Source organism: Salvelinus sp. IW2-2015, linkage group LG28 (genome assembly GCF_002910315.2).
Source record: "Salvelinus sp. IW2-2015 linkage group LG28, ASM291031v2, whole genome shotgun sequence".
In the NCBI taxonomy this organism is placed as follows: Eukaryota; Metazoa; Chordata; class Actinopteri; order Salmoniformes; family Salmonidae; genus Salvelinus; species Salvelinus sp. IW2-2015.
The window spans coordinates 7015191-7036530 of NC_036868.1; the positions used below are offsets into that span (position 1 = coordinate 7015191).

General features: G+C 41.9%; 3 protein-coding genes across 4 annotated transcripts; 2 read left to right on the forward strand and 1 right to left on the reverse strand.

The window, feature by feature from the left end:
* LOC111954461 (gap junction beta-7 protein-like) lies at nucleotides 1-3308 on the reverse strand. Its single transcript, XM_023974231.2, has 2 exons — nucleotides 3204-3308; nucleotides 1-2425 (listed from the first exon to the last, which is right to left on the reverse strand). The coding sequence occupies exon 2, from the start codon at nucleotides 2405-2407 to the stop codon at nucleotides 1616-1618; it is 792 nt and encodes a 263-aa protein (XP_023829999.1). The 5' UTR covers nucleotides 2408-2425; nucleotides 3204-3308; the 3' UTR covers nucleotides 1-1615.
* Nucleotides 3309-4281: 973 nt separating this feature from the next.
* LOC111954440 (small integral membrane protein 8) lies at nucleotides 4282-4851 on the forward strand. Its single transcript, XM_023974188.2, has 2 exons — nucleotides 4282-4483; nucleotides 4597-4851. The coding sequence occupies exons 1-2, from the start codon at nucleotides 4373-4375 to the stop codon at nucleotides 4729-4731; spliced, it is 246 nt and encodes an 81-aa protein (XP_023829956.1). The 5' UTR covers nucleotides 4282-4372; the 3' UTR covers nucleotides 4732-4851.
* Nucleotides 4852-8113: 3262 nt separating this feature from the next.
* Nucleotides 8114-21325, forward strand: LOC111954363 (uncharacterized). Of its 2 annotated transcripts, none has more exons than XM_023974037.1 (23): nucleotides 8114-8346; nucleotides 8670-8744; nucleotides 8864-8984; nucleotides 9093-9195; nucleotides 10032-10145; nucleotides 10220-10336; nucleotides 11405-11565; nucleotides 11867-12013; nucleotides 12297-12399; nucleotides 12640-12768; nucleotides 12881-13066; nucleotides 13293-13549; nucleotides 13700-14743; nucleotides 14854-14962; nucleotides 15294-15401; nucleotides 15757-17358; nucleotides 17449-17571; nucleotides 17689-17817; nucleotides 17959-18151; nucleotides 18357-18481; nucleotides 18620-18810; nucleotides 19052-19185; nucleotides 19269-21325. In XM_023974037.1, exons 1-23 carry the CDS (start codon nucleotides 8325-8327, stop codon nucleotides 19499-19501), a joined length of 5526 nt encoding a protein of 1841 aa, XP_023829805.1. In that variant the 5' UTR covers nucleotides 8114-8324; the 3' UTR covers nucleotides 19502-21325. The 2 variants fall into 2 exon arrangements, with proteins under 2 accessions (XP_023829805.1, XP_023829806.1); XM_023974038.1 differs by having other exon boundaries at nucleotides 15294-15392.
* Nucleotides 21326-21340: the final 15 nt, after the last annotated feature.

Sequence of the window (21340 nt, forward strand, 5' to 3'; positions counted from 1 at the left end):
TTCTCACTGGTGTTTCTTTCACGTGTTCAGATTTGTCATTTTGTTTATATTACAAGGCTAGTAGAGAGCTTATTTTTATTTAACTAGGCAAGTCAGTTAAGAACAAATTCATATTTACAATGACGGCATGGGTTGACGGCATGGGTTAACTTCCTTGTTCAGGGGCAGAACAACAGATGTTTACCTTGTCAGCTCTGGGATTCGATCTAGCAACCTTTCGGTTACTGGCCCAATGCTCTAACCACTAGGCTACCTGCTGCCCCAATTTATATTCCCCCAGAGGAAAAATGGTTGAGAGAAATTGGTAGAATCGTCCATATAACATTTTTAAGTACAAGAGATACATTACACATGGAAGAATGCTGGAGCTCCTACAATCAGAAAAGGGTCAGTTAAGTGCTTGTTGTAAAAAAGAGATGCCTTTTAACAGATTTGTGATATAACATGATCACTAAACAACTCTCAATTGTTGAAAACAAGTATGGATTTCTCTTCATCATTAATCCAGAAAGATCAGAGTTCTGCATTACCTGAAATTCAACATTTTATATTATCTCTCCCATGAAAGATGAAAGCAATGGAATGAATCTGCCAATTTATAGATTAGAATTACACTGACGGTCATATTTACATAAATGGGCTCCACTGGGGACCATGACATGAACACAAAATGAATGCTGTGATGTCAGTAAGGAAAAAGGCATGGTCTATGTATGAATGCAGTCCAGCACTGAAAGTAGAAATGTTAAGCTTGAATTTTTTTAAATTCTTTGTTAATCATAATACCAAAGTCTGAAATGACTGTCAAAGTAATGCAATGACTAGGGCTTTACAATAATGGTGAGATATTTGAGAAATGTTGGCTAAGTGGGTTAATTTTCCTAGAAGTTGCAGAGGGTGCACAGAGGGACATGACAAAAGTGTTTTTCATATTAAAAATCCAATTGATTGTATTTTCCATAATGTCTATATTAAAGAGGACTTCATTTGATATAATAGGCTTTTAAATGTCAATATGTGTGCACAATTTCTACTAAAAACATCAAAGGGATGCAAAAGGAAGTCATTTTATGAAATGATCCTACTGCAGTCGATTTGCATGTCAAACACCTGTCAGAGGCCACCTATTATGTAGCCTATCCCGATGGATTATTTGGAGAGTAGATTGCCGACGAGCAGCACTATACAAATAGCCTAAATAAAGTTAAGAATAGCCTACATGTTTATTTTCTATAAGCATATAGGGCCAACCATTTTTATTAGATTGTTGGGTAATGAATCATAATACCAAAGGTGATTATATAAATTATACTAGATTCAATTAGCAGACCATTTTGAGACATAAAGGCCTTAAATACGACCCTAATGCTAAAAGTAACAGTATCTGTTAAAAGGTTAAAGGTGCTTTGTGGAGGGAGGGAGGGAGGGGCGGATGGATGAGGGGATGGGGTTGTACTGTTTTTCTGTTCTCATATCTGAAAATCTATGAATAAAGTACAACAACAAAAAAGTTAAAGGTGAATAACTACAAGTTCTACATAGTTTCTGAAATAATTTAAGTTAAAAGAAGTCCTGAATTCTGATCACAATAAATTATTAGGTAATTGAATGCAATTTAAGAGGGAAAGGGTTGGTTTCCCTTTGTAGCTGGATCTTGTGAGCCCATTGTATCTTTGTTAGGTGTGGGATGAAGGGTTGAGGTACTGTTGCTGATTGGGACAGTGTGATTACAATGCCAGTGAGCTCTCTCTTCAATGGGGATATACCGCTTGCTAAAACACTTCCAGCACTGTTTAGATAGGATGTATACCATCTCCGAGACATTCAGTACAATACACAATATGGACGTGCAGCCCATGATGTAGAGGAAGACCATCTTCTCAGTGGCTTTGGAGATGTAGCAGTCTACGGTGTTAGGGCAAGGGTCCAGGCTGCAGCGAAGCAGTCTGGGAACGTCAAAGCCACTGTAGAGAAAGTAGAAGGCCAGGAGGGAGCCCACCTCAAAGGTAGTCTTGAAGACGAGGCTGAGGATATAGGTGCAGAGCAGACCTCCATCAATCCTACCTTTGTCCTCATACAGCTTCTTGCCATGCCTGCTCTCCCTGTTCTCGCGGTAGGCCACGTGTAGAGCCACCAACAGGGATGGAGTGGACACCATGATGAGCTGGAGGGCCCACAGGCGGATCTGGGAGATGGGGAAGAAGTGGTCGAAGCACACGTTCTCACAGCCAGGCTGCTGGGTGTTGCAGACAAAGTCATTGTGCTCATCCTTCCAGACCTGCTCAGCAGCCGCCACGTACACCAGGATGCGGAAGATGAAGACGATGGAGAGCCAGATGCGGCCGATGACTGTGGAGTACTTGTTCACCCCACTCAGGACATTCTCCAGAAACCCCCAGTTTGACATCTCTCTGATTACATGAGCCTGTGGAGAAGGGAGAAACTGTAGATATGGGGCTCTGTCCCAAATGGAACCAATATTATTCCCTACATAGTGCACTACTTTTGAACAGGCTGTTCATAAGAAATGCACTATGTTGTAAAGAATAGGGTGCCATTTGGGACACAAGGACACAACCCTGTAGATACAAGGCCAATACTCAATTCTGCCTGTTATGATGAATAGGGCATCATCTGACAATATAAATATATTCCAATCATACATTGCCCATAGGAGGCTAGGCTACATTTCTATATTCACCATTCTCTCCACTATAAATAGTAACAGGTATTATTGTTTATACTTGTTACACTGTGGGCTACTTGTAAATATGACAGTGTAATAAGGACAATGTAATGCAGTGTTATCAAATTAACATTTATTTTGATAGCAAATTAATGTAAAGGGCAAATATCATGTTGATAACAAATCTGTGTAGGCTATAATTACTGAGGAAGGAATATCTTCTTTAATAGGCTTTTACAATGACAACATCTGCTGGTTCTGTATTTCCTGAGTAGCAGTACAGTAGCATCACATCATGTATAAATTCATTCGTATTTTACAAAAAAAGAAAGCTTCTATTTTTACAATTGCTCTCCAGTGAATAAATGCAATTGATTAACTAATCTATTTCAAGTAGCCTAGGCTATCAAAACTGCGAAGGTGCGCATTTTCCAATAGAATAGGCTAAACCTATTTTAAGAACACTATTATGTTCAGACAAATACAATATTGAAAGAAAATACAATAATTAACTCACCGATTATAAACAGGCTATGCCAGTTTTTTCTGTTTGCGTTATGTGTTTGGGGGCTAATTTTCCGATGCTGGCTACTGCAGTCGATTTGCACGTCGAACACACCTGTCTGAGAGGCCACACCTATTTTGTACCCAGAGGGCTTGTTTGGATAGTCTATTGTGGACGAGCAGCACTATACAAATACCATAAGTATAGTTAAATATACCCTGTAGGCTATGTGTATTTTTTAATATTAGCCTATGTCCTATAATTGTTTTTATTAGATTGTTGGGTAGGTTTAAGATGAAAGACTGCTTCTGAAAGGTTTAAAAAAAGAAAAAGAAAGTGAAAGCATCCTGTATTTAACACTACAGTATGTCTATTTTCAATATGCTTTAAAGCCTGTAGCTACCATTCATGAGTCACTATGTGCATTGATTCATCTGTCGTCAATCCTACAGTTTGTTCTGGGACAGACAGCGTCACCATGGTCACATTAAACACTGAACCTGTCACCCGCGGTAGGATATATCAGTCCATGAGTTCATGTTACGTTGCTGAAAGAATAAAAAGATATACAATTGTATCTAAGTTCAATGATTATTTGAATGTTCCTTGCAAATGTTGACTTCTTTGTAGCTATATTGGTCATGAATGACAACTTGTGCCATGCATTTTTTATAGGTATTTCAGGTGTCCTATGACTTGAGTGGTAGTAATGGATAGGCTCACCTTTCCCCCTGTTCAAGGCTAACAAGCTATTACACTTTTTTTCTGAATTCGGGGAAACAACGTTCATATAAAATCGTTTATGATGGGTGTCTTGTATACTGTAAGCAAAATGCCAAACCAAGGGTCTGACTAACTGTGACACAAATGCTACTGACTTGCCTTGTTAAATAAAGGCTAAATAAAAACAAATACTGCAGAAACCATAGTGTAGCCTACTCCATCCACAAGGTGGCGCTCTACTATTATAAAGACGTTACTATTATAACATGCAAACAATGTGTTTTTTCTTGGAGTTCGTTGACTGTTAGCCATGACTTCCAAAACAAGTGGACGTGTTGTTGTGGATGCGCTATTGGTCGTTCCAAATGTTTTCAATCATTAATAGCGTTTCCTCAAACGCGTTGCACTTCTTTATACAATAAATGTAAACCTTATCCATCTCCTCAAGTAATTGCACAATGGCATCTGGAAGCGGTAAGGAGGCTCCGAAAGAAGGGGACTTCAGGATGCCTGGCCTTAGAGGAGCGAAGACCACCACGCTTTTCCGAGCTGTCAACCCTGAGCTCACGGTTAGACCCGTAAAGCCTAACTCACTGGTCACAATTGTATTACGGACAATGAGTCTGTTTGTTCATCAGTATCGTCTGTTCTATTGTCGATGCAAATTGTGTTTCCTTTACAGAACAAGCCAGTGATGGCATTTGGACTTGTGACAATCACCTTGTGTGTGGGCTACCTGGGATACCATCATGCCACCAAAGAGAACGACCAGAAGCTGTATGAAGTTATTGACATTGAAGGGGAGGAAAACGTCTAAATGGGACTGATCAAATCAGATGTGCAATATATCCTGAACATTATTGTAGTAAAAAATGGCTTGGTCTGAAAGTACTGGATCTATGTAATGACGATGGTTATTAAATATTGTTACAATTAGGCAATAGCTCTTGGATTCATTTCTGAAAGAGCAATTGAAATAACAATTTACCATAGAGTAAGGGTAAGAATGTAAAACTCATAAAAGCATATTGAGCAATTAGCAATCATCATCAAGCAAGGAGCTGAATACCCAAGTCATAGACGCGCTACTGAAAACTGACGATAGTATTGTAACAACCCTGGGTTTATAAGCGCTGATATCGACTCTGCCGCATGAGCATGCTTTTGCGGCACGGACGATGGCGCACTGGACTTCGAGCTAGAAAGTCGAAGGTTCTGCTCCCTGCTGTTTCATTACAGTATCTTCTGAAGAGGGGGGGGGGGGGGGGGGGGGGTGGGGGTGTGGGTTGTTAAGAGCCTCCGCAGACACTTCGCTTTAAACGTTAACACTCATCTCTTGCGGTGCGGTAATGGAAACAAGGAATGTATATTTCATATTAGCAGCATAAAAAACATTTATAAACAAAAGTTTACATGAGTACACACCTTTGTAGGGTTAGGGTTCCCACACGACCACATTTCCATGTTACAGGGCTTTTTTTAACGGAAAACGAGTGGACTACCTTTGCTAATTATCTATATGCGTCTCCTAACACTGTGTAAAAGGCAGATGGACGCCACAAACGTGTTGTCACTGAAAAATACGATCGGCTGCAACTGTGTTATAACAGGTTAAAACAGTGTGCAGTAAGTGTGTATCTTGCATTTGTGGAATTATTTTGATATGAAAGTAGAGTACCGCAATTGAGAATCGATTTATGTTAGATGGAGTTACTTTAGGCACCATTATTGGGCTAGGAGCTGACCAGTGCGAAAACAGCGCCAGAGCTCTCCCGAGAAAAAAGACAGTAATTGGAATGTCTCTCAATGAGCCATGTGCGTTCTAAAAAGCATCACAATGGATTATTATTTTTCCCGGCACATGCATTTGGAGTCATACATTCTTAGTTGTTTTCTTCAGCAAGGAAACCTTTTTAGTACTTCCAACAGATCTCTGTAACTAGATTTGATTAAAGCAAGATATCCCGCCCCATGGGGTGAGTCAAAGCTACAATAATTACGTGCTTTGTGAGGTCCACTGTAAAAGCTAAAATGGACACACTCAAAGAGCAATGGAAACCCAACGTGGGAACCCTCAAAGCTTCACAGCATCCTTCCACTCTATCTAAAGGAGGTCATAGATGCACTGCAAGAAGGCGAGAGCCCACAAGCCGTGCTCTCACAGCTTTGTATGGAGACCCAATGAAAGAGCTGAAGCAGTTGAGTACTCACTCAAACATCATTGGTATGCCCACTCCTCCTTTACTACATCCACTCCGTGTATCAATGGTAGCAGCCTGTAACAGATGTTTAAGTGACTGTATCACATTGAATTGCAGATATAGGAGAAAACATACACCAGTATTACATGACAGAGTTTCAAAAAGAGAAGGAGGAGTGTATTAGAGCTGCTACTGAGAAGGCGTGGGGCAAGGTACAAAAATATGCTGCTTTTTTTTGTTGAACATTGCGTTAGGTCTGGACTGCAATACATTGCAAGAGGTTTTGCTAATGATAAGTCTTGCTTTCAGGCTGATATGGAAATTGAGAAAATAGTGTTAGAGACACTTCAGTGGGCCAGAAAGGAGAGAGAGCTCTTGAGGAGGAAAGTAGAAAATGCAAACTCTTATTTGCAGGTATGAGGACACTTATCAAAGAAAAACAATTGTAATTGATAGAGTAGCCTACTATATCAATTGTTTCATAAAAAGCTGTAGACCTACAATTGCCATGATACTCAGATATTTTAATAGAGTGTAGGGTATGTGTACGCCTATGTAATCAATTGAATCATGACATCCTCAGGAGACCTTGGTTGAGTATGATATGAAAACAAAGCGCAAGGTCAGGTCCGACATTGAGAAACTGCGCAAACGAAACGAAGAGAGGGCCTCACAGGAGATCCGAAGGGCCATAGAGAAGATAGCCCAGCGGCATGCTAAGAGTGTTGTGAGAACCCGAAGAGAAGAGGAACAAACCACTGCACACGCTGCCACTATCTTGGAGATGTTGGTAGACATATGTGATCAGAGTGATAGCTACAGTATTTCAAAAGCAGCTCATGGCTGTAAATTGGGGTAATGAGTGAGATTTGTGTGCTTTTTATAGTCATAATTTTCTAGCTTGGTTGCCTGTCTGTTTTTGCCATCTTGGAATTGTCGTGGCAAACATGCTTGGCTTGAAAATGATGACAACGGAGGAGTACGCAAAATCTCAAATAGATGTGACCGGCTAATGATTTTCCTATTGTGGTTCACAAACACATTATGTGATATGTTTACAACAGGGACTTCATGCTGCAACCGGAGGATGCGAAGGCGGTGGCCAGCAAGAAAAAAGATGAGATACTGGTGGAAGTGAGGGCAGTGATGATATCCAGCATCACTGGCAATATCGAGAGAACCCGAAGGGAGGAGATGGATATTGCCCAACGCAACATAGACGAGGCGGAGGGGCGGTACAAGGCAGAACTAACTACCTTGAAGGAGTCAACACAAGCGCTGGAGACTCTGCTGAACAAAACCATCAGGGACCTCCGTACAGCTGTAGCCGATAAGCAAGTATATATGGATGACCTGGAAGAAACAAGGGCAGCATTTCAACATTTCATCAATCAGCAGTTTAAAGAATTGAAGCCTGATCAAGCTGACTTTATCCTACCATCAAAGAAATGTACAGGTTGAATAACAAGTGAACGAATAGAAGCCCAGAAAAGCATGCGTCTCTTTGGCTTATCACAATTGGTCAACTGTAATAAATCTGATTATCCACATGCTATTTGTTTATGTAATAGTTGCAGTCATTTTGTCTGTTTGATATCTGATCGTGTGATTATGCCAGGCATCACAAGTACCTGTCATATAGGCAGGTCACATGTTGATTTCAACAACAAAACTTTGGTAGGTAAAAGTTTATTTCATAATCTGTAATGCCAGGAATGATTTACGTTCTCATTAGGATGAACTGTGTTACATCACTTTGAAATAATCTGTGCGTGCCATTTATTGTTCAATGGTTTATTTTATTAGCATTGCATGATCATGAATCTCAAAATAATAAAATATAAATACAGCATTGCATTGATTGCCATCAGTTCACAGAATGTTAACAGCTAGGCGTCTCTCAATGCAAGTCACGTTCTCGTTATCTTTCCCCGCCCTCCGATATTTGAAGTTATAAATGAGGGCTTGCAGCATCCACTCAATGGAATTGCTCAACCGCATGATACCCTGTTCGGAATGAACTCAATATGGCGGAAACAAGTGGACTAGATCCCAAGTCTCTTGTCCAACCGACACTCAAATATAATGCTGTCTTTTAGAATGCTCAGTTAGGAAATATGAGAGGATAGATTCTAAATATTTTTTTGGCATTCCGGCAGGAAAAATAACGAAGGCTTCAACATTTGTAAAGGACTGTGAGAACCCCACAATGAGCCGCCGCCACGCAACAGGTAAGAATCGAGTCAAGTGCACGCTGCAGCGTGAGAATTTGTTACAAATTTACGAAGTTATTATGATGTTGCAATCTAATATCACGTGTGACGGTAGCGCTTTGTGTTTGTGGGAAATTGTAAGTGTGTAAAATGTGCCTGTAAATAAGCTCTGTTCTGATGTATTGTAGTGAGGGTAGTTTTGTTACTTATTGGCTGCAGTTGGGTTGGATGTGGAGGGGGATTGGAAGGCGCTGGTTTCTACGGTTAGTGGAAAAACACCGAAGAAATTGTACCCAGACATGTTTCTAATGTAAAAATTTGTTTCGCACAAATACTTTCAGAATTCCAAGGGGCCTCCCCCTCCCTACCGCTGCCTCCAGATCATGTGTTGAACTCGGGAGCAGTAGTTTTCCCGGGTAGGCTATAATAAACACTCGATTCATTATTTGTATGTTACAATGTGCAAAATGTAACAACAATAGCAATCATGAACTGTAACAATGTGCGCATGAAGTGATTGGATTTCTGTCAACAGGTGCCTTTGATCAGCATGGCTGTCCTCTGGTCATGTTCCCTGTGGATTCTCATGGCAGTCTTTCAGATCTAAACAAATCTGAAGTGGTTGACTTCATACACTACTTTCTCTGTTTGTACAAGTATGTACCTACAATGTAATGTGTATTCTTTTTACGGATGTCCATTTAAGATGATTGCTCAAAACTGGAAGTCATGTTAAGCCTTACTGATGCTGCTTTGTTTTTTAGTAAGAAACAGGAGAAGGAGAGCTTGGGTTCAGTTGTGGCTGATTTGAGACAAGCCACTCTTAATACAACAAGGTTCATTGCTGAAACTCTTCTTCTCCTTGAGGTATCTATTCTATCATTTTGCAAAAAAACTATCTTTTGAATAATTTGAGGTAACATTTAATATTTTGTACAAAGATTTAATGTTTTAGATGGCTTGTAGGCATTGCTTTACAGTAATGGTCATAGTTGGTTCTTAAAGTAATGTTATTTAGTACACCTCAATCCACTTTTGCACAATTAAAAATAATAATAAGTTGGTTTTGTCTGGGAAGTGTTGACAGTGAGTCTCAGTTTTTTGTATTGCTGTGTCCAGTTCAGCCACAATGATGTTCAGCACTTCATAGCTCCACCTCAGATTGGCCTTTCTGGTACTCCTAGTTCATTAAGTGTTCTTGTCTGATGTTGCTCTTTAGGGCACAATGCGAAGTGCGTCACTTCCTGCTTGGATGATGGTTATGGGCTATAATACTGAAGTGGTGGCGGGGAGGGAGATCACATGCTGGATCATATGCCTTCAGTTATTTAATAAGCTCTAGTGGAATTGTATGAGGAATTGCATTATATGAGCTAAATTGGTTAAGGTGTTTGGAAATCTGCCATACAATTCAGTTGTCTGTGGCTTTTTTTGTCTGATTACATATCATTTTGACAATCAAATGGTAGACTCTTAATGTCCACAAACATACTAATGTGTACATTTGATTTAGTCATTTTTGATAATGGTGCAGTGAGTCTTCATGTCAGTTTGTCATGGCCATTGACAGAACCGTGGTGCTCATTACAATCCCAAATGGGGAAGATATTTGGGTGCCCACCCAAGTTGTACTACTAGGTGTGTGATTTTGACTTGTCATTAATATCAATAAAAGTGTAACATTAATTTCTCATCCCATCTAGCTTCATAGGAGGACAGTGCACACTGTATACATAATTCAACCGAAAAAGAAAGATGTTCTGAAACTATTGTTGAAACTGCTGGTACCATCAAAGTCTTATGTTGCTCCCTTTAAGGTAAGATGGGTTCACTGTCTTCACCTTTCATATTGTGTGTGGGGTGTGTCTAAACATCCTTTTAATACCAACAGAGAGTTCTGCTGAAAGGGGTCTTTGACCTCTCCAACTACATTGATAGAAGCCAGTTGACTGCATCTTTAGGAGGCTACCTGGTTTACTGTCATCGGAGTTGGGTTACCTTTATCAAGGTTTGTCTCTTACAATCATTTACATGGACTGTTGTCATTTCATCCTGTGGTATTTTGCTTATTGGTCAAGTGGAAAGTTATGCTAGTTGTAAAATGCTTGTGCCCATTCATTGGCATATAATCTCAACAGTATTCTCATGACAGTTTTCTTTCAAAGAATTCCATTGACTACTAGCGTCACTACTCGTTCTGTTAAATAAGCACACTGGACTTCTCATGATAAATCTTAGGCAATACATGTCTTGTCGTGCGTGTAATGTGATCTTCTTAAAAGGACAGTCTTGTTTGCCACAGTGGGCTTTGGCAGTAGATTATCTTAGGATCAGTCATAACTCCACTAATAGGTTTAACACACGGCAGCATTGTCCTCCTTTCCCCGTCAGGGGTCAAAGGACGACCTCACTGCCTCCTATCCTCTACTTTTAATTTGCTGCCTGTCTTGAGGATGAAATGACTAAGAGAGCGGGAGAACTCTGCTTCCAATCAAAGCTTTATTCTTATTTCTTCCACTAGTAAACATCTGTGGTAGATTCATTAACTGAATCTATCCGGAGAGATGAGTGTGCAGTTAGTGATTCAACTGTTATTTGTGGGGAGATTTTTCATTTGTGAATCCATTCATGAGTTTCAGTGATGTGGCCCCTGACCCATTGTTACCTTGGTGAAGCTTGCGCAATTGCAGAGTGCAATCAGTGGACCTCATTACCAAGTGAAAGGCGGCCCCCTCTCCGCTCGCCATTTGATCATATTCACTCATGTTTGACTGGGTATTCACCCATGTTGACTATTCATTAGTACTGCTGAGGGCAGTCTGTTTTGAGATGCTATAATTAATGTTTTCAGTTACAATGTTTTGCTGTTACAGTAACTAAATGGACATTCTTGGTAGGTTGAGTAGGTGAGCCAACTTTGTTGTACATTTGTTGTCTTTTGCCTATTGGTTGGTGGCTGTACAACTTTGACAAGCATGTGAATAATGCTTTTTTGATGCAACAGGATTTAGTTAATTGTATTTTTTCTACTTCATCTCATCATCCTTCTAACTAGCTTCTTGGACTGTTTATGTAGGAGATAGATGGCTTTGTCCAGGAGTTTCTCTCGGTGGTTCAGAGGCTCCCGTCCTCCATCTCCACTCTGCAGACCCTCTCCAGACAGCCTGTCCCCTCTGCCTTCACTGAGCTGAAGGCCTTCTGTTACACCAACGAGTCCAAGTTCCAAATGCTTCGGCGGTAAGAGACTCCGTTTTCACCATTGGGCTCTCATTCAGTTGAACATAACAAATGTCTACTTAGGGTAGTACATGTGTAAGCCGAGTTGATCTACACATAAAGCTGCTGTACATATGCTTACTTTCTAAGTGCTTATAATGGCTTAAGTTACCTGCCTCAAGTTGCAACGCCGTTTGAAGGATTTCCTTGAATATTTCCTTGAATCTATGGACTCTTGTGCCCCTGCAAAGGCTGAGTGACTGCGTATGTACATATTATGTACAGAGGACATGTTGAACTCTACTATCCTTGTGGTGTGTAGGGAGCTGGGGTTGGATGAGCTGCTGAGGCACTGTGAGTGTGTGGTGGAGAAGATGCGCTACCCTGAGAAGAACTCGTGCTATCACGCCATGGCCGGGACAGCCCTCTTCACCAACACAGCCTTCGACATGCTGCAGAACTACAGCAGGTACTGTACTGTGTGGTAGGCACTGACACTGCTGACAAAGTAAATGTAGGCAAGCTGGCATTTAGTGTTTTCCTTAGGAGTAAGGTGTGCATTTTATTTGTTTTTGAAGGGAAGACTTGCATATTTGACACAATGACTTTCTATATAGACAAAGCTGTCAATGGATAGATATTATGTTAGTAATGTATATCTAACGGTTCTATTTCAAGGTTCATCATAGTATTCTGCTACATTGAGTCTTTTCCCCGGGTTGAAGGTATCTTATTGTTGTCTTTGTTGACAGGATAACTGTGGCTGTGGAAAAAATTGAGTTGCTGTGGCAACAGGCCTTTTCCAAGGCCCACCTCCAGCTACAGGTCTTCCAGCTGTGTAATGAGGCACAGCAGGTTTGTTATAATACATAACAATTACTCTAAAATGTTGTTAATTTGGGCACAAAACAAAAAACATTTTAAGAGGCTTTGCAACTGAAAACAAAAATTGGTCGTTGTTAGTCCAGTCCTTTCCTTTTTGTCAGTTCTTCTATTTGGTGCCTAATGAACATGACCCAGTTGTCTTGCCTTTTTCCATTTTCAGAGGCTTGTTTAAATGTTGAATTATTTTGCTTTATTTACCTCCACTTGCAGATAACAGAACAGATTAAAAGCCTTCAGAATGAGAAGCTCCAGCCTTACAGAATAGAGATCTCTAAAGATGCCAGAAGGGCTGAGATGTTAACGTCAGAATTTGAGGCATCGATCTATACCCCTGCCATGGTAAATATAGGCTAATCAGATTTTTTTCCTCCTAAGATTGGTGCATTGCCGTATTCGAGCTGCTGTATGGATCCTAAATGACACAGCGGTGGTTTGTCCTCCCTCTTGTCAGGCCCTGGTTCGCTGTTCTGAAGATGTGATCCACACATTAGCTGAGATTCTGCCTCCTGGTGATGTCCAGACCAGGGAAGAGTGGGTGCAGGATCTGGACAGACTGAAGGAGAACTTCCACGCTGCTGTAGAGCTCCCTCATCAGACCCTCCGAGCAGTCTCTGACTTCTACCACTACTACAAAAAAGTAGTTGTCCACTTGCACTAATGTTTTATGATTCCTGATTGTGCATGCCAACTTTTTATATTATACTGAAGTGGTGATGTAATTGAAATAGACTACAATTAGAAATTCTTGAAATGACATTACATTTTACATGTTTATCTCCTGTGATGTGCATGTGGTTTGTGTTGTGGTTAGACATTGTCAATTTAATCTGATGTCATGTACTCAATTTCTTTCATCTCAACAGGCCAATAGTTGGTACAACATAGTCCTGTGTGAGAACTTTCTCCAAGACCTTCTGTGGGGTGTGAACTATGACCGCCTCCCCAGGCGGCGCCACCTGCTGGAGATGCATTGCCCTTTCCCTGTGTGGAGGCAGGCAGTCTGTGACTTCCTGAGAAACAACCCCTCCCCGGACATGGAGGACCTGGTCCAGCTTGCTCACCTGGCCAACGTCATCCCTGACGCCCAGCTACAGCAGACTGGCAAACAGCTGTCACAAAGGTGAGAAACTACTGTTGCATAATACTGTTTTATATCACAGTGCGATTTGAAGTGCTTTAGTAGGGTATTAACTACAGACTTCCGTAGTTATTTGATCTGGTGACTTTTATCATAGTTTTTGCATTGACCCTGGCACTTTCTTTCTTTCAGATGCATGAATCTGTGTAAACTTCTGACCTGTCCAGGTGTAGTACCTATCAACGACCTCCAGTCGGCGCTGCAGTGGCAGTATGAGTTTCTGAGAGCCAGCCACAGGGAAGGACCTGTGCCACACACTAACCTGGCCTCAGGTACTCTGCCTACAGCCAGTCTCAACATTCCAGATGTGACGTTTAGTCACAGTAGAACCTCTTGTTCCAGATCCGACTGCCACACTAAGGACAACATGCACAGCCACGGCTCTCTCTCCAACCTCAAGCACCATCAGGCCCCTCTGGGTACGTCTCCCTCCAGTGCCGTCTCTGGGGCGGTGTCTGCTGTGGGGAAGCCTCCCTCCCTCAGCTCCTTTGACTCTGGCTTTGATGGAGCAGGAAGCGGCCACATGGAGACTGGAGCTGTGCGAGAGGGATGGGAGGGGCTGTCCAGGGTACCAGGCACCAGGGACTCCTTCAGGCCCATCACCAGGCAGCCCCAGATCCACGAGGAGAACATCTCCAGCGTGTCTGACGTTGAGGACTGCAGGGAGGAGTTTGACTTTGGATCTGTGGGCAGCACCTCAAGGGCCAACATTCAGATCATCCCAAAGATAACTGTGGACTCGATGCATTTTGAGATCAAGCTGAAGCGTTCCGCTACCCTGCCCCATAATCCATGGCTCAGTCTGCCTGTGGAAGACCTTGAGAACTCCTACACGGTCACCATCACTCAGAACCCATCACAGTCACCACAGCTGCGGGACGTCAAGAGCCCAAACCCTTCAGAGTGCTCCCACCACAGCGACCAATTATCCAACTGGTCCAGAGACCAGCCCACACAGACGGAGGTACAAACCAACCCTCAGAGCAGAGGGGCACAGCCCAGCGACAGTATCCTACAGGACAGCTTTGATGACTCGGAACTGAGTGCCATTCGGGATCCCCTTTCCAGCACCATCACAGATGCAAGAGATGGGCCCAACTACACTGCAGAGAGCAGCCCCACTCTACTCTGGGATACGTATGACTTTCACGATCCCAAACAGGACCGCTGTGAAAGGTAATGACACATTATGCTCTTGTCTCCTGACATGGTCCTCATAGGTGTCCATTGTGCCTAGTAAACTATGAAAGCCAAAGCACTCATCTTGTTGCTGTTTGTGTTTGCAGGATAACCAGCTCCATGACTGAAGTCTCGTTAAATGACTGGGACCTGAAGGAGCAGGAGGGTCTCAGGAAGGTAGAGGAGATCTTGGACCGTGCAGCTGGAATACTAGAGGCATGTTGGTACAAATATTCAATGGATTGTCTTCATGCTTAAGCAGTAAATGGTTTGGCTCCTCAGATTAGCACATTACTGAGATTGTTAATAGTGACCTTAACCTAGGGTTGTGAAATTCTGGGAACGTTCAATAAATTCCCTGGTGTTCCAGAAATCCCGGATGGAGGATTCCCAGAATCAGGAGGGAATAAGCAGGAAATCAGAATTCTCAACCGGGTTTTCTTGAAATCCAGGGAATTTGAGTTCCTGTAATTTTGCAGCCCTCCCTAAACCATGGCGTAGGCCAATAGCTTGCATTTTAACACTTCTCTAACTTTGTTTTTTACAGGAGGAAGAGAATGTGATGGTACAGGAGCAGATGTTGGCTGTCCTTCTGAAGACTGAGAGCACGAGCAAACCGTGGGAATCATGGGGCAGTGAGGCGCAGGTAAGTGTGGTAGGTCATGATATAAATGTGTACCTCTAGGTCAATGTGGATCATGGAACCACTTAAGCTGGTGAACTATGAACAAAGTAGACAACTGTCCATACATTACAAATTGGATTCTATAAATTAGATTATAATTTTTTTTCGCTATAACAAAATGAACTTGTCAACAAATTATACCCCCCCCCCCCCCCGGAGATTTGTAAGAAAGTATTGTTTTTACAAGATTGAAAATAGATTTAATTTAATACAAGCTAAGTTTATTTTGTTTGGCGGACTTTAAAATTGTAATAGATAATCAGCTGATGGGAATCTCCACTTTATTTTTCTGTTATTATTAATAACAATGTTTTTGTTTTTCCAGATGTCCTCCAGTGACCTAAAGGCACATGGTGTCCTGAGCCTTGATGACAGTCTTGCCTCTGCAGACACTGACAACCAGAGTGAATGCAGGTCACCAGAGGCAACCAGTGAAACTGTGGCCTCAGAACACAGCATGGGCCACAATGGACGGCTGACGGAGACTGGGTTGACTGGTCTGATGTGCCCTCAAAGCAGCAGGGGAGAGTTGCTGAAGGAGCTGAGAGGACTGCACGTTCTGGATGAGCTCATCATGGAGGAGAGCCTCAAGATCCACCAGCTTCGACGGGCTGAGAAGCAGTGCCTTGATGAAAAGCCCACTCAATCAGTGGTTTCCCGAAGTACGAGCAAGGAGAGGCAGGAGTTTCTATTAGAACTAGAGAGGGAGAAAAGGGAAGTGGAGGGGATGGAAAATAGCCTAGACAAAGAGATGACCAAAGAATGTCAACTCAAGAGGATGAGCAGAACCAGGAAAGTAGTGAAATGCTCAGTAATGGAAAGGACTTCTAAACTTAAAAACTTGGAGGACCGTGCACTCTGTGATAATCTTATATCAGACAATAGGAGCCAACACCACAACGTAAAGCACTTGCCATCCTTACCCCAAGACTCCATAAACCTGGATCCTAATGAATCCCTCAGCATTACTGCAACCCCATGTCCAGATTATGCCAAAACCCCTCTATCACAAACATGTGTTCAAAATGTAAATGGTCAGTCCCCACATGGTGACGCTAATATATCCGGCTGTGGTGATGCCATGGTAGAAGTCGACACCCCCAGCTACTGTGATCTTACTGAGCACAATTCACCACAAGATTTAACTCTACCACAAATCACTTCTGATCCCAATGAATCTATTGAAGAGGTTGGAATCCAAAGCCATGAGGGTACAGAGAAAGATTTAAAATCTGGGGAAGCTTTTCAAAGTTGCACACCAGAGACTACCTCCTTTATATGTGACATGTGCCCTGAACATGGAGCATTTGACCCAGGTGCTAATGCCAACAACCCCCCTGTGCCTAAACCAAGAAAGGCATCCGTTCCTGTGAATGATGAAGGTCAAGAACTCAAAATTCCAACTGAACCCATGTATAGAACTCACTGCCCTGATAGTGATTCAGACCCTAACCCTAGGCTCACACCGCAAGTTGCGCTCAATACTCATCCGAAGCCTAAAGAGCGAAACCTCAAACCTACAAACAGTTATCCTGTTCTGAGTCAAGATGTGAATAAACACAGAAGTGACAACAATGACAACCCCTTCGCCGATCAACAGGCATCCTTATGTAATAACCCTTTGGAGTTCCATGAACAGTCAACGCTAGGTGGCTGCTCTATGGTATCAACATTAACGCTTGTTGACTCTGACTGTGTTCAGATAGAAATCCACTGCTCCCAGAAATCTGAGGATGTGTTATTAACACATTTGGGGTCTAATTCTGAAGAGCCATCTCGTATGTCTGCTGAAGTAACATCTGGATCATGTGAACCAAGCGGAGCTGATGAGTGGAGAGAAGTAGAGGTCTCTGATGGGTTTCAGAGGTGTGGTACTGCCAGGAGATCACCTGTCAATCAACCCAATCACCACATCCCCACCAGAGACGTAAGGCTTTAGTTAGACGTCCACATTATTCACCATAGACTTGATTATTATATTTATCTTTCAGTAAAATAGGCTTTATTTATTTTTTAGATGACCAATTTCAAGACCCCTATTGTGCTGGACACAGGGTCTGGTTTGATGAAAGCGGGGTTTGCAGATCAGGACCTCCCGAATACTATATTCCCAAATATTATTGGGCTGCCAAAATACGAGGTAAGGCAACAGCCAAGTATGTGGCATCTATACTCTTGGGCTGTGTTTTTCATTAAGTTAAGGTCGTATTGGCAACCATAGCTTTCCCTATGTGCGGACTTTCTAATTTGCCATCAGGAAATAATGAATGGCTACTTGGAACGGGAGAACTATATTGGACATGAGGCTCAACATATGAGAGGAGTCCTGGCACTGAAGTATCCCATGAAGAATGGAATTATACGCAACTGGGATGAAATGGAAAAGGTTGGTGATATATTGTTGACTTAATTCTATCCAATATTCTGTATGCACTTTAGTGGTGCATTTGGGAGTACTGATGAAGCCATAGTATCAGGCTGTGGTGGTTTTGATCATTGACCTCACTGCTCAATTGTCTGGTTTCAGATTTGGCACCACACATTCCAGCAGTTGCATGTGGAACCAGACGATCACCCTGTCCTGCTGACCGAGGCAGCCATGAACCCACTGGAGAACCGTCAGCGCATGGTGGAACTCATGTTTGAGTGCTTCAACGTTCCACTCACCTACGTGGCCATGCAGGCGGTGCTGGCACTTTACGCAGCAGGGAGAACCACAGGTAAAACGAGCACGATTATATACTCTACAAATGTGTCTAGTCGGTTAACATATTTAAGTCAGTTGTGTCCCAGAGAAGAGGACAGTATGCTTTCAAAGACCTGTTTAAAGCTAGAATCTAAGACTGGTTACTATACATCTACTATTTGGTTGAATAATTTTGAAGATGGAGGATAATCATTTAGAGTATCTGTTTCTCCTACTAGGTGTAGTGTTTGACTCTGGGGATGGAGTGAGCCATAGTGTGCCAGTGTTTGAGGGATACTGTCTACCACACGCAGTGCAGCGCTGCACCTTGGCTGGCCATGATGTTACAATGCACCTTAAAAAGGTACTTGATATTAACGCATAATTCTCTATGTATTTATGACAGGGACAGGGATTTGGTCTAAAACAATTAGTTCAAAATGATGATCACTTGAAAACAATGTCCATTGTCTGTATTGTGTGTCGCTGTCCTGTGTACCAGCTTCTGCAGGAGCAGGGGTTCTGCATGCGCACTTCTGCCGAGATGGAGATTGTGAGGGAGATGAAGGAGAAATGCTGCCGGGTGTCCCAGGACTATGAATCTGAGCTAACCTGTGGAGGGTCGGCCAGCAGTGCGATGTATTACACCATGCCTGATGGACAAGTCGTCCACCTCGGCACAGAGCGGTTCAGGTAACCATCTAACAGGGCCCCTGTATCCTCACTCTGAAGACTAAACACTCACCCTAATGAGTATGGATAATTATGTGTTCTGCTTTGTCTGAGGAAATTGAGACTAAGAACTGTAAGTGTTTCCCTTTGCAAACGGTGCCATTTATTGTTCAGTTTTGATTATGGTGATACCAAGTAAGCCTTTGGATAGCCATCAAGGGTTGGCTAAGATCTGTTAATCGGTGGCGTCTTCCACCCACAGGGCTCCTGAGATTCTGTTTAAGCCAGAGCTGATTGGACGAGACCATTACGGGATGCATGAGAGTATTTTCAAGTCTATCCTTAATTCAGACATTGACCTCCGGCGGAGTTTTTTGGGGAACATTGTCCTATCAGGTACATAGTTTTTGGTTTATTAGTTGCTGAATACTTGTCCACTCATCTGCCCATGTCTGAATGTATTTATTTCCCCTGTGAAGGTGGAAATACCCTGTTGGCTGGCCTGCCTGAGCGGCTTCAGAGTGAAATTAGAACCATGGTGCCTACAGATTTGGGGGAGTGTGTTCGGGTGACAAGCCCTAAGGACAGAGATTTCTCTGTATGGAGCGGAGGTGCAGTGCTGGCCAACTTGTCTTCCTTTGCCTCGGCCTGGATCAGCCAAGAGGAATATGAGGAATATGGCCCCCAGATTGTTTTCAGGAAGTGCTTCTGAGCTGTACTCACCTGAAATGTATGGGTTCAAGTTCTTACACATGTGCAATAGAGTATAGCTCTCCAATAGTGCCTAGTTTCTACGTCTGTGCTTTTTAAACCTTTTTTATCGTTTTCAATGGTGTTGTACATGTACTACGTCTTTCATTACTGATGTTCAGCACTGACACTTCCAACGATCTGGTACTTTGGGTGTGATATAAAATGTTTCTACTGGTTTTGGATCAGACAATACTTGGGAATGTTCCGTTTTATGCTTACTGTGGCAGAAATCCTGTCAAAGGAAGATTAATTTACATGCTAGCTTTAGTGCTTGTCATGAATCCCCTGATCAGGATCTGGCCTTATGTAAAGAAAGGTGACTGATTCTCCTCTGAATGACAACAAAAAAAAGTAACTGGGATGGGTGTGATGTTTTTCTACCCTTTTCTCCTTTTTTTATTTTATTTTTAGGAATATGACAAAAGGCACTTGAACCAGGTATTTTGGTGATGGTAGGGAAACGTGTCTGTTTTAAGGGCCCATTTTGAGTAATCTTCTCAGTTTCTGAGGAGCTACTACGACAATGCCCAGAACTGTACGTAGTGCCCCAAATTTGAATATAGTTTGTCGGTTCATTTTCCTATTTTAAGATGAGCTTTCTAAAGTTAATATTGAAATTGCCCGTAAATATTTCTGTTTTAAATTGGCTTTCTAAAGTTGTCTTTAAATAACTTAACCTAAAATGTTCGTTATATTTTCTGTGTCCACTTGGTGAGATACTGTAGTTTTCCCTCCAAGACTTGTAGCTAAATCAATGCAGGTGAAGCGTTTAGTGTGTACTGTCTGTTGATGCCACCATGCCTGAATGGTAGACTGACTGTTCATTTTACTTATCCATTTGAGTTTTCCTTCTGTCTTGAGTCTGCACTTGGTGCTGATTAGGGTACGTTTCATGTCCCAAATATAAGGCCTATATTGCGCAAGTCCTGAATTTAGTGTCATTACTCAGCTGTATACAATCACTGTTTATATTGTGCATTGATCCTTAACATGCATTTGTTTGATTGGGCCCTTGATTCAATGTACTGACAACCTCTATTCTTGACTGGTATGATTTGTTGGTTCACATTGTATTTATTTTCATATTTGACTTTACATGTTTGTTCACAATATATTGACTTTTTTGACTTATGAATATTAAGTGATCTTTCAGCTTTTATGAATGGGTCATATCTGACTTAAATGCATGGTTTTTCTAAGTATTTTGACAGCAAATACCTGAACTTGATGAGAATGTTGAATTTTGTTTCATTGACCCTACCTGATAGCCATGTTGGCTATGCCCTTAGGATTTTATTGTTTTCTTTGACTTCCTATGGATACTTTGGACAAGCAATTGGCCTTATTAGTTTAAATAACTTGCAGTATTTTGATCAACCCCATTGTATTTACAGTAGACTTACTAGTATCTAGTGTGATTCACTTATTACATAGCCGCTCTTTGATTTTGGCACGATTTTTGATTTTTCTCAATGTGTTTTTAGAACTGCCATGTTTTTCTACTCTAAAGAAGTGGGGTTGCCATGTGATCTTAATCACAGGTCTTTTTAAATTGAGGTCTGAAGCGTTCCCTGTGGGAAATGGAAAGGCCTTATGAGTGCTGAAATATGGAGACTGATGAATAGTCAGCTCATTTTATGTTAGGTCTTGGTGATCAGAGGTTGAATAAGTCCCAGCCTCTTGGTTTTGATTGTATAATCCATGCTCGAGTCTTGCTATGATTTACTTAAACAAAGTTGTATGTCAGGTCTGTTTATTAGAATAAATATTTTTATGTATCTGACTGTTGCATGTTTCC

Excerpts from the sequence above, each read along its gene's own strand:
- LOC111954461 (XM_023974231.2), bottom strand. The coding sequence starts at position 2,407 with ATGTCAAACTGGGGGTTTCTGGAGAATGTCCTGAGTGGGGTGAACAAG.
- LOC111954440 (XM_023974188.2), top strand. The coding sequence starts at position 4,373 with ATGGCATCTGGAAGCGGTAAGGAGGCTCCGAAAGAAGGGGACTTCAGG. Across the intron at positions 4,484-4,596 it reads CTGTCAACCCTGAGCTCACG|AACAAGCCAGTGATGGCATT; the intron begins GTTAGACCCGTA and ends TTTCCTTTACAG.
- LOC111954363 (XM_023974037.1), top strand. The coding sequence starts at position 8,325 with ATGAGCCGCCGCCACGCAACAG. Across the intron at positions 14,963-15,293 it reads GTGCAGCTGGAATACTAGAG|GAGGAAGAGAATGTGATGGT; the intron begins GCATGTTGGTAC and ends TGTTTTTTACAG. Across the intron at positions 17,359-17,448 it reads ACCACATCCCCACCAGAGAC|ATGACCAATTTCAAGACCCC; the intron begins GTAAGGCTTTAG and ends TTTATTTTTTAG.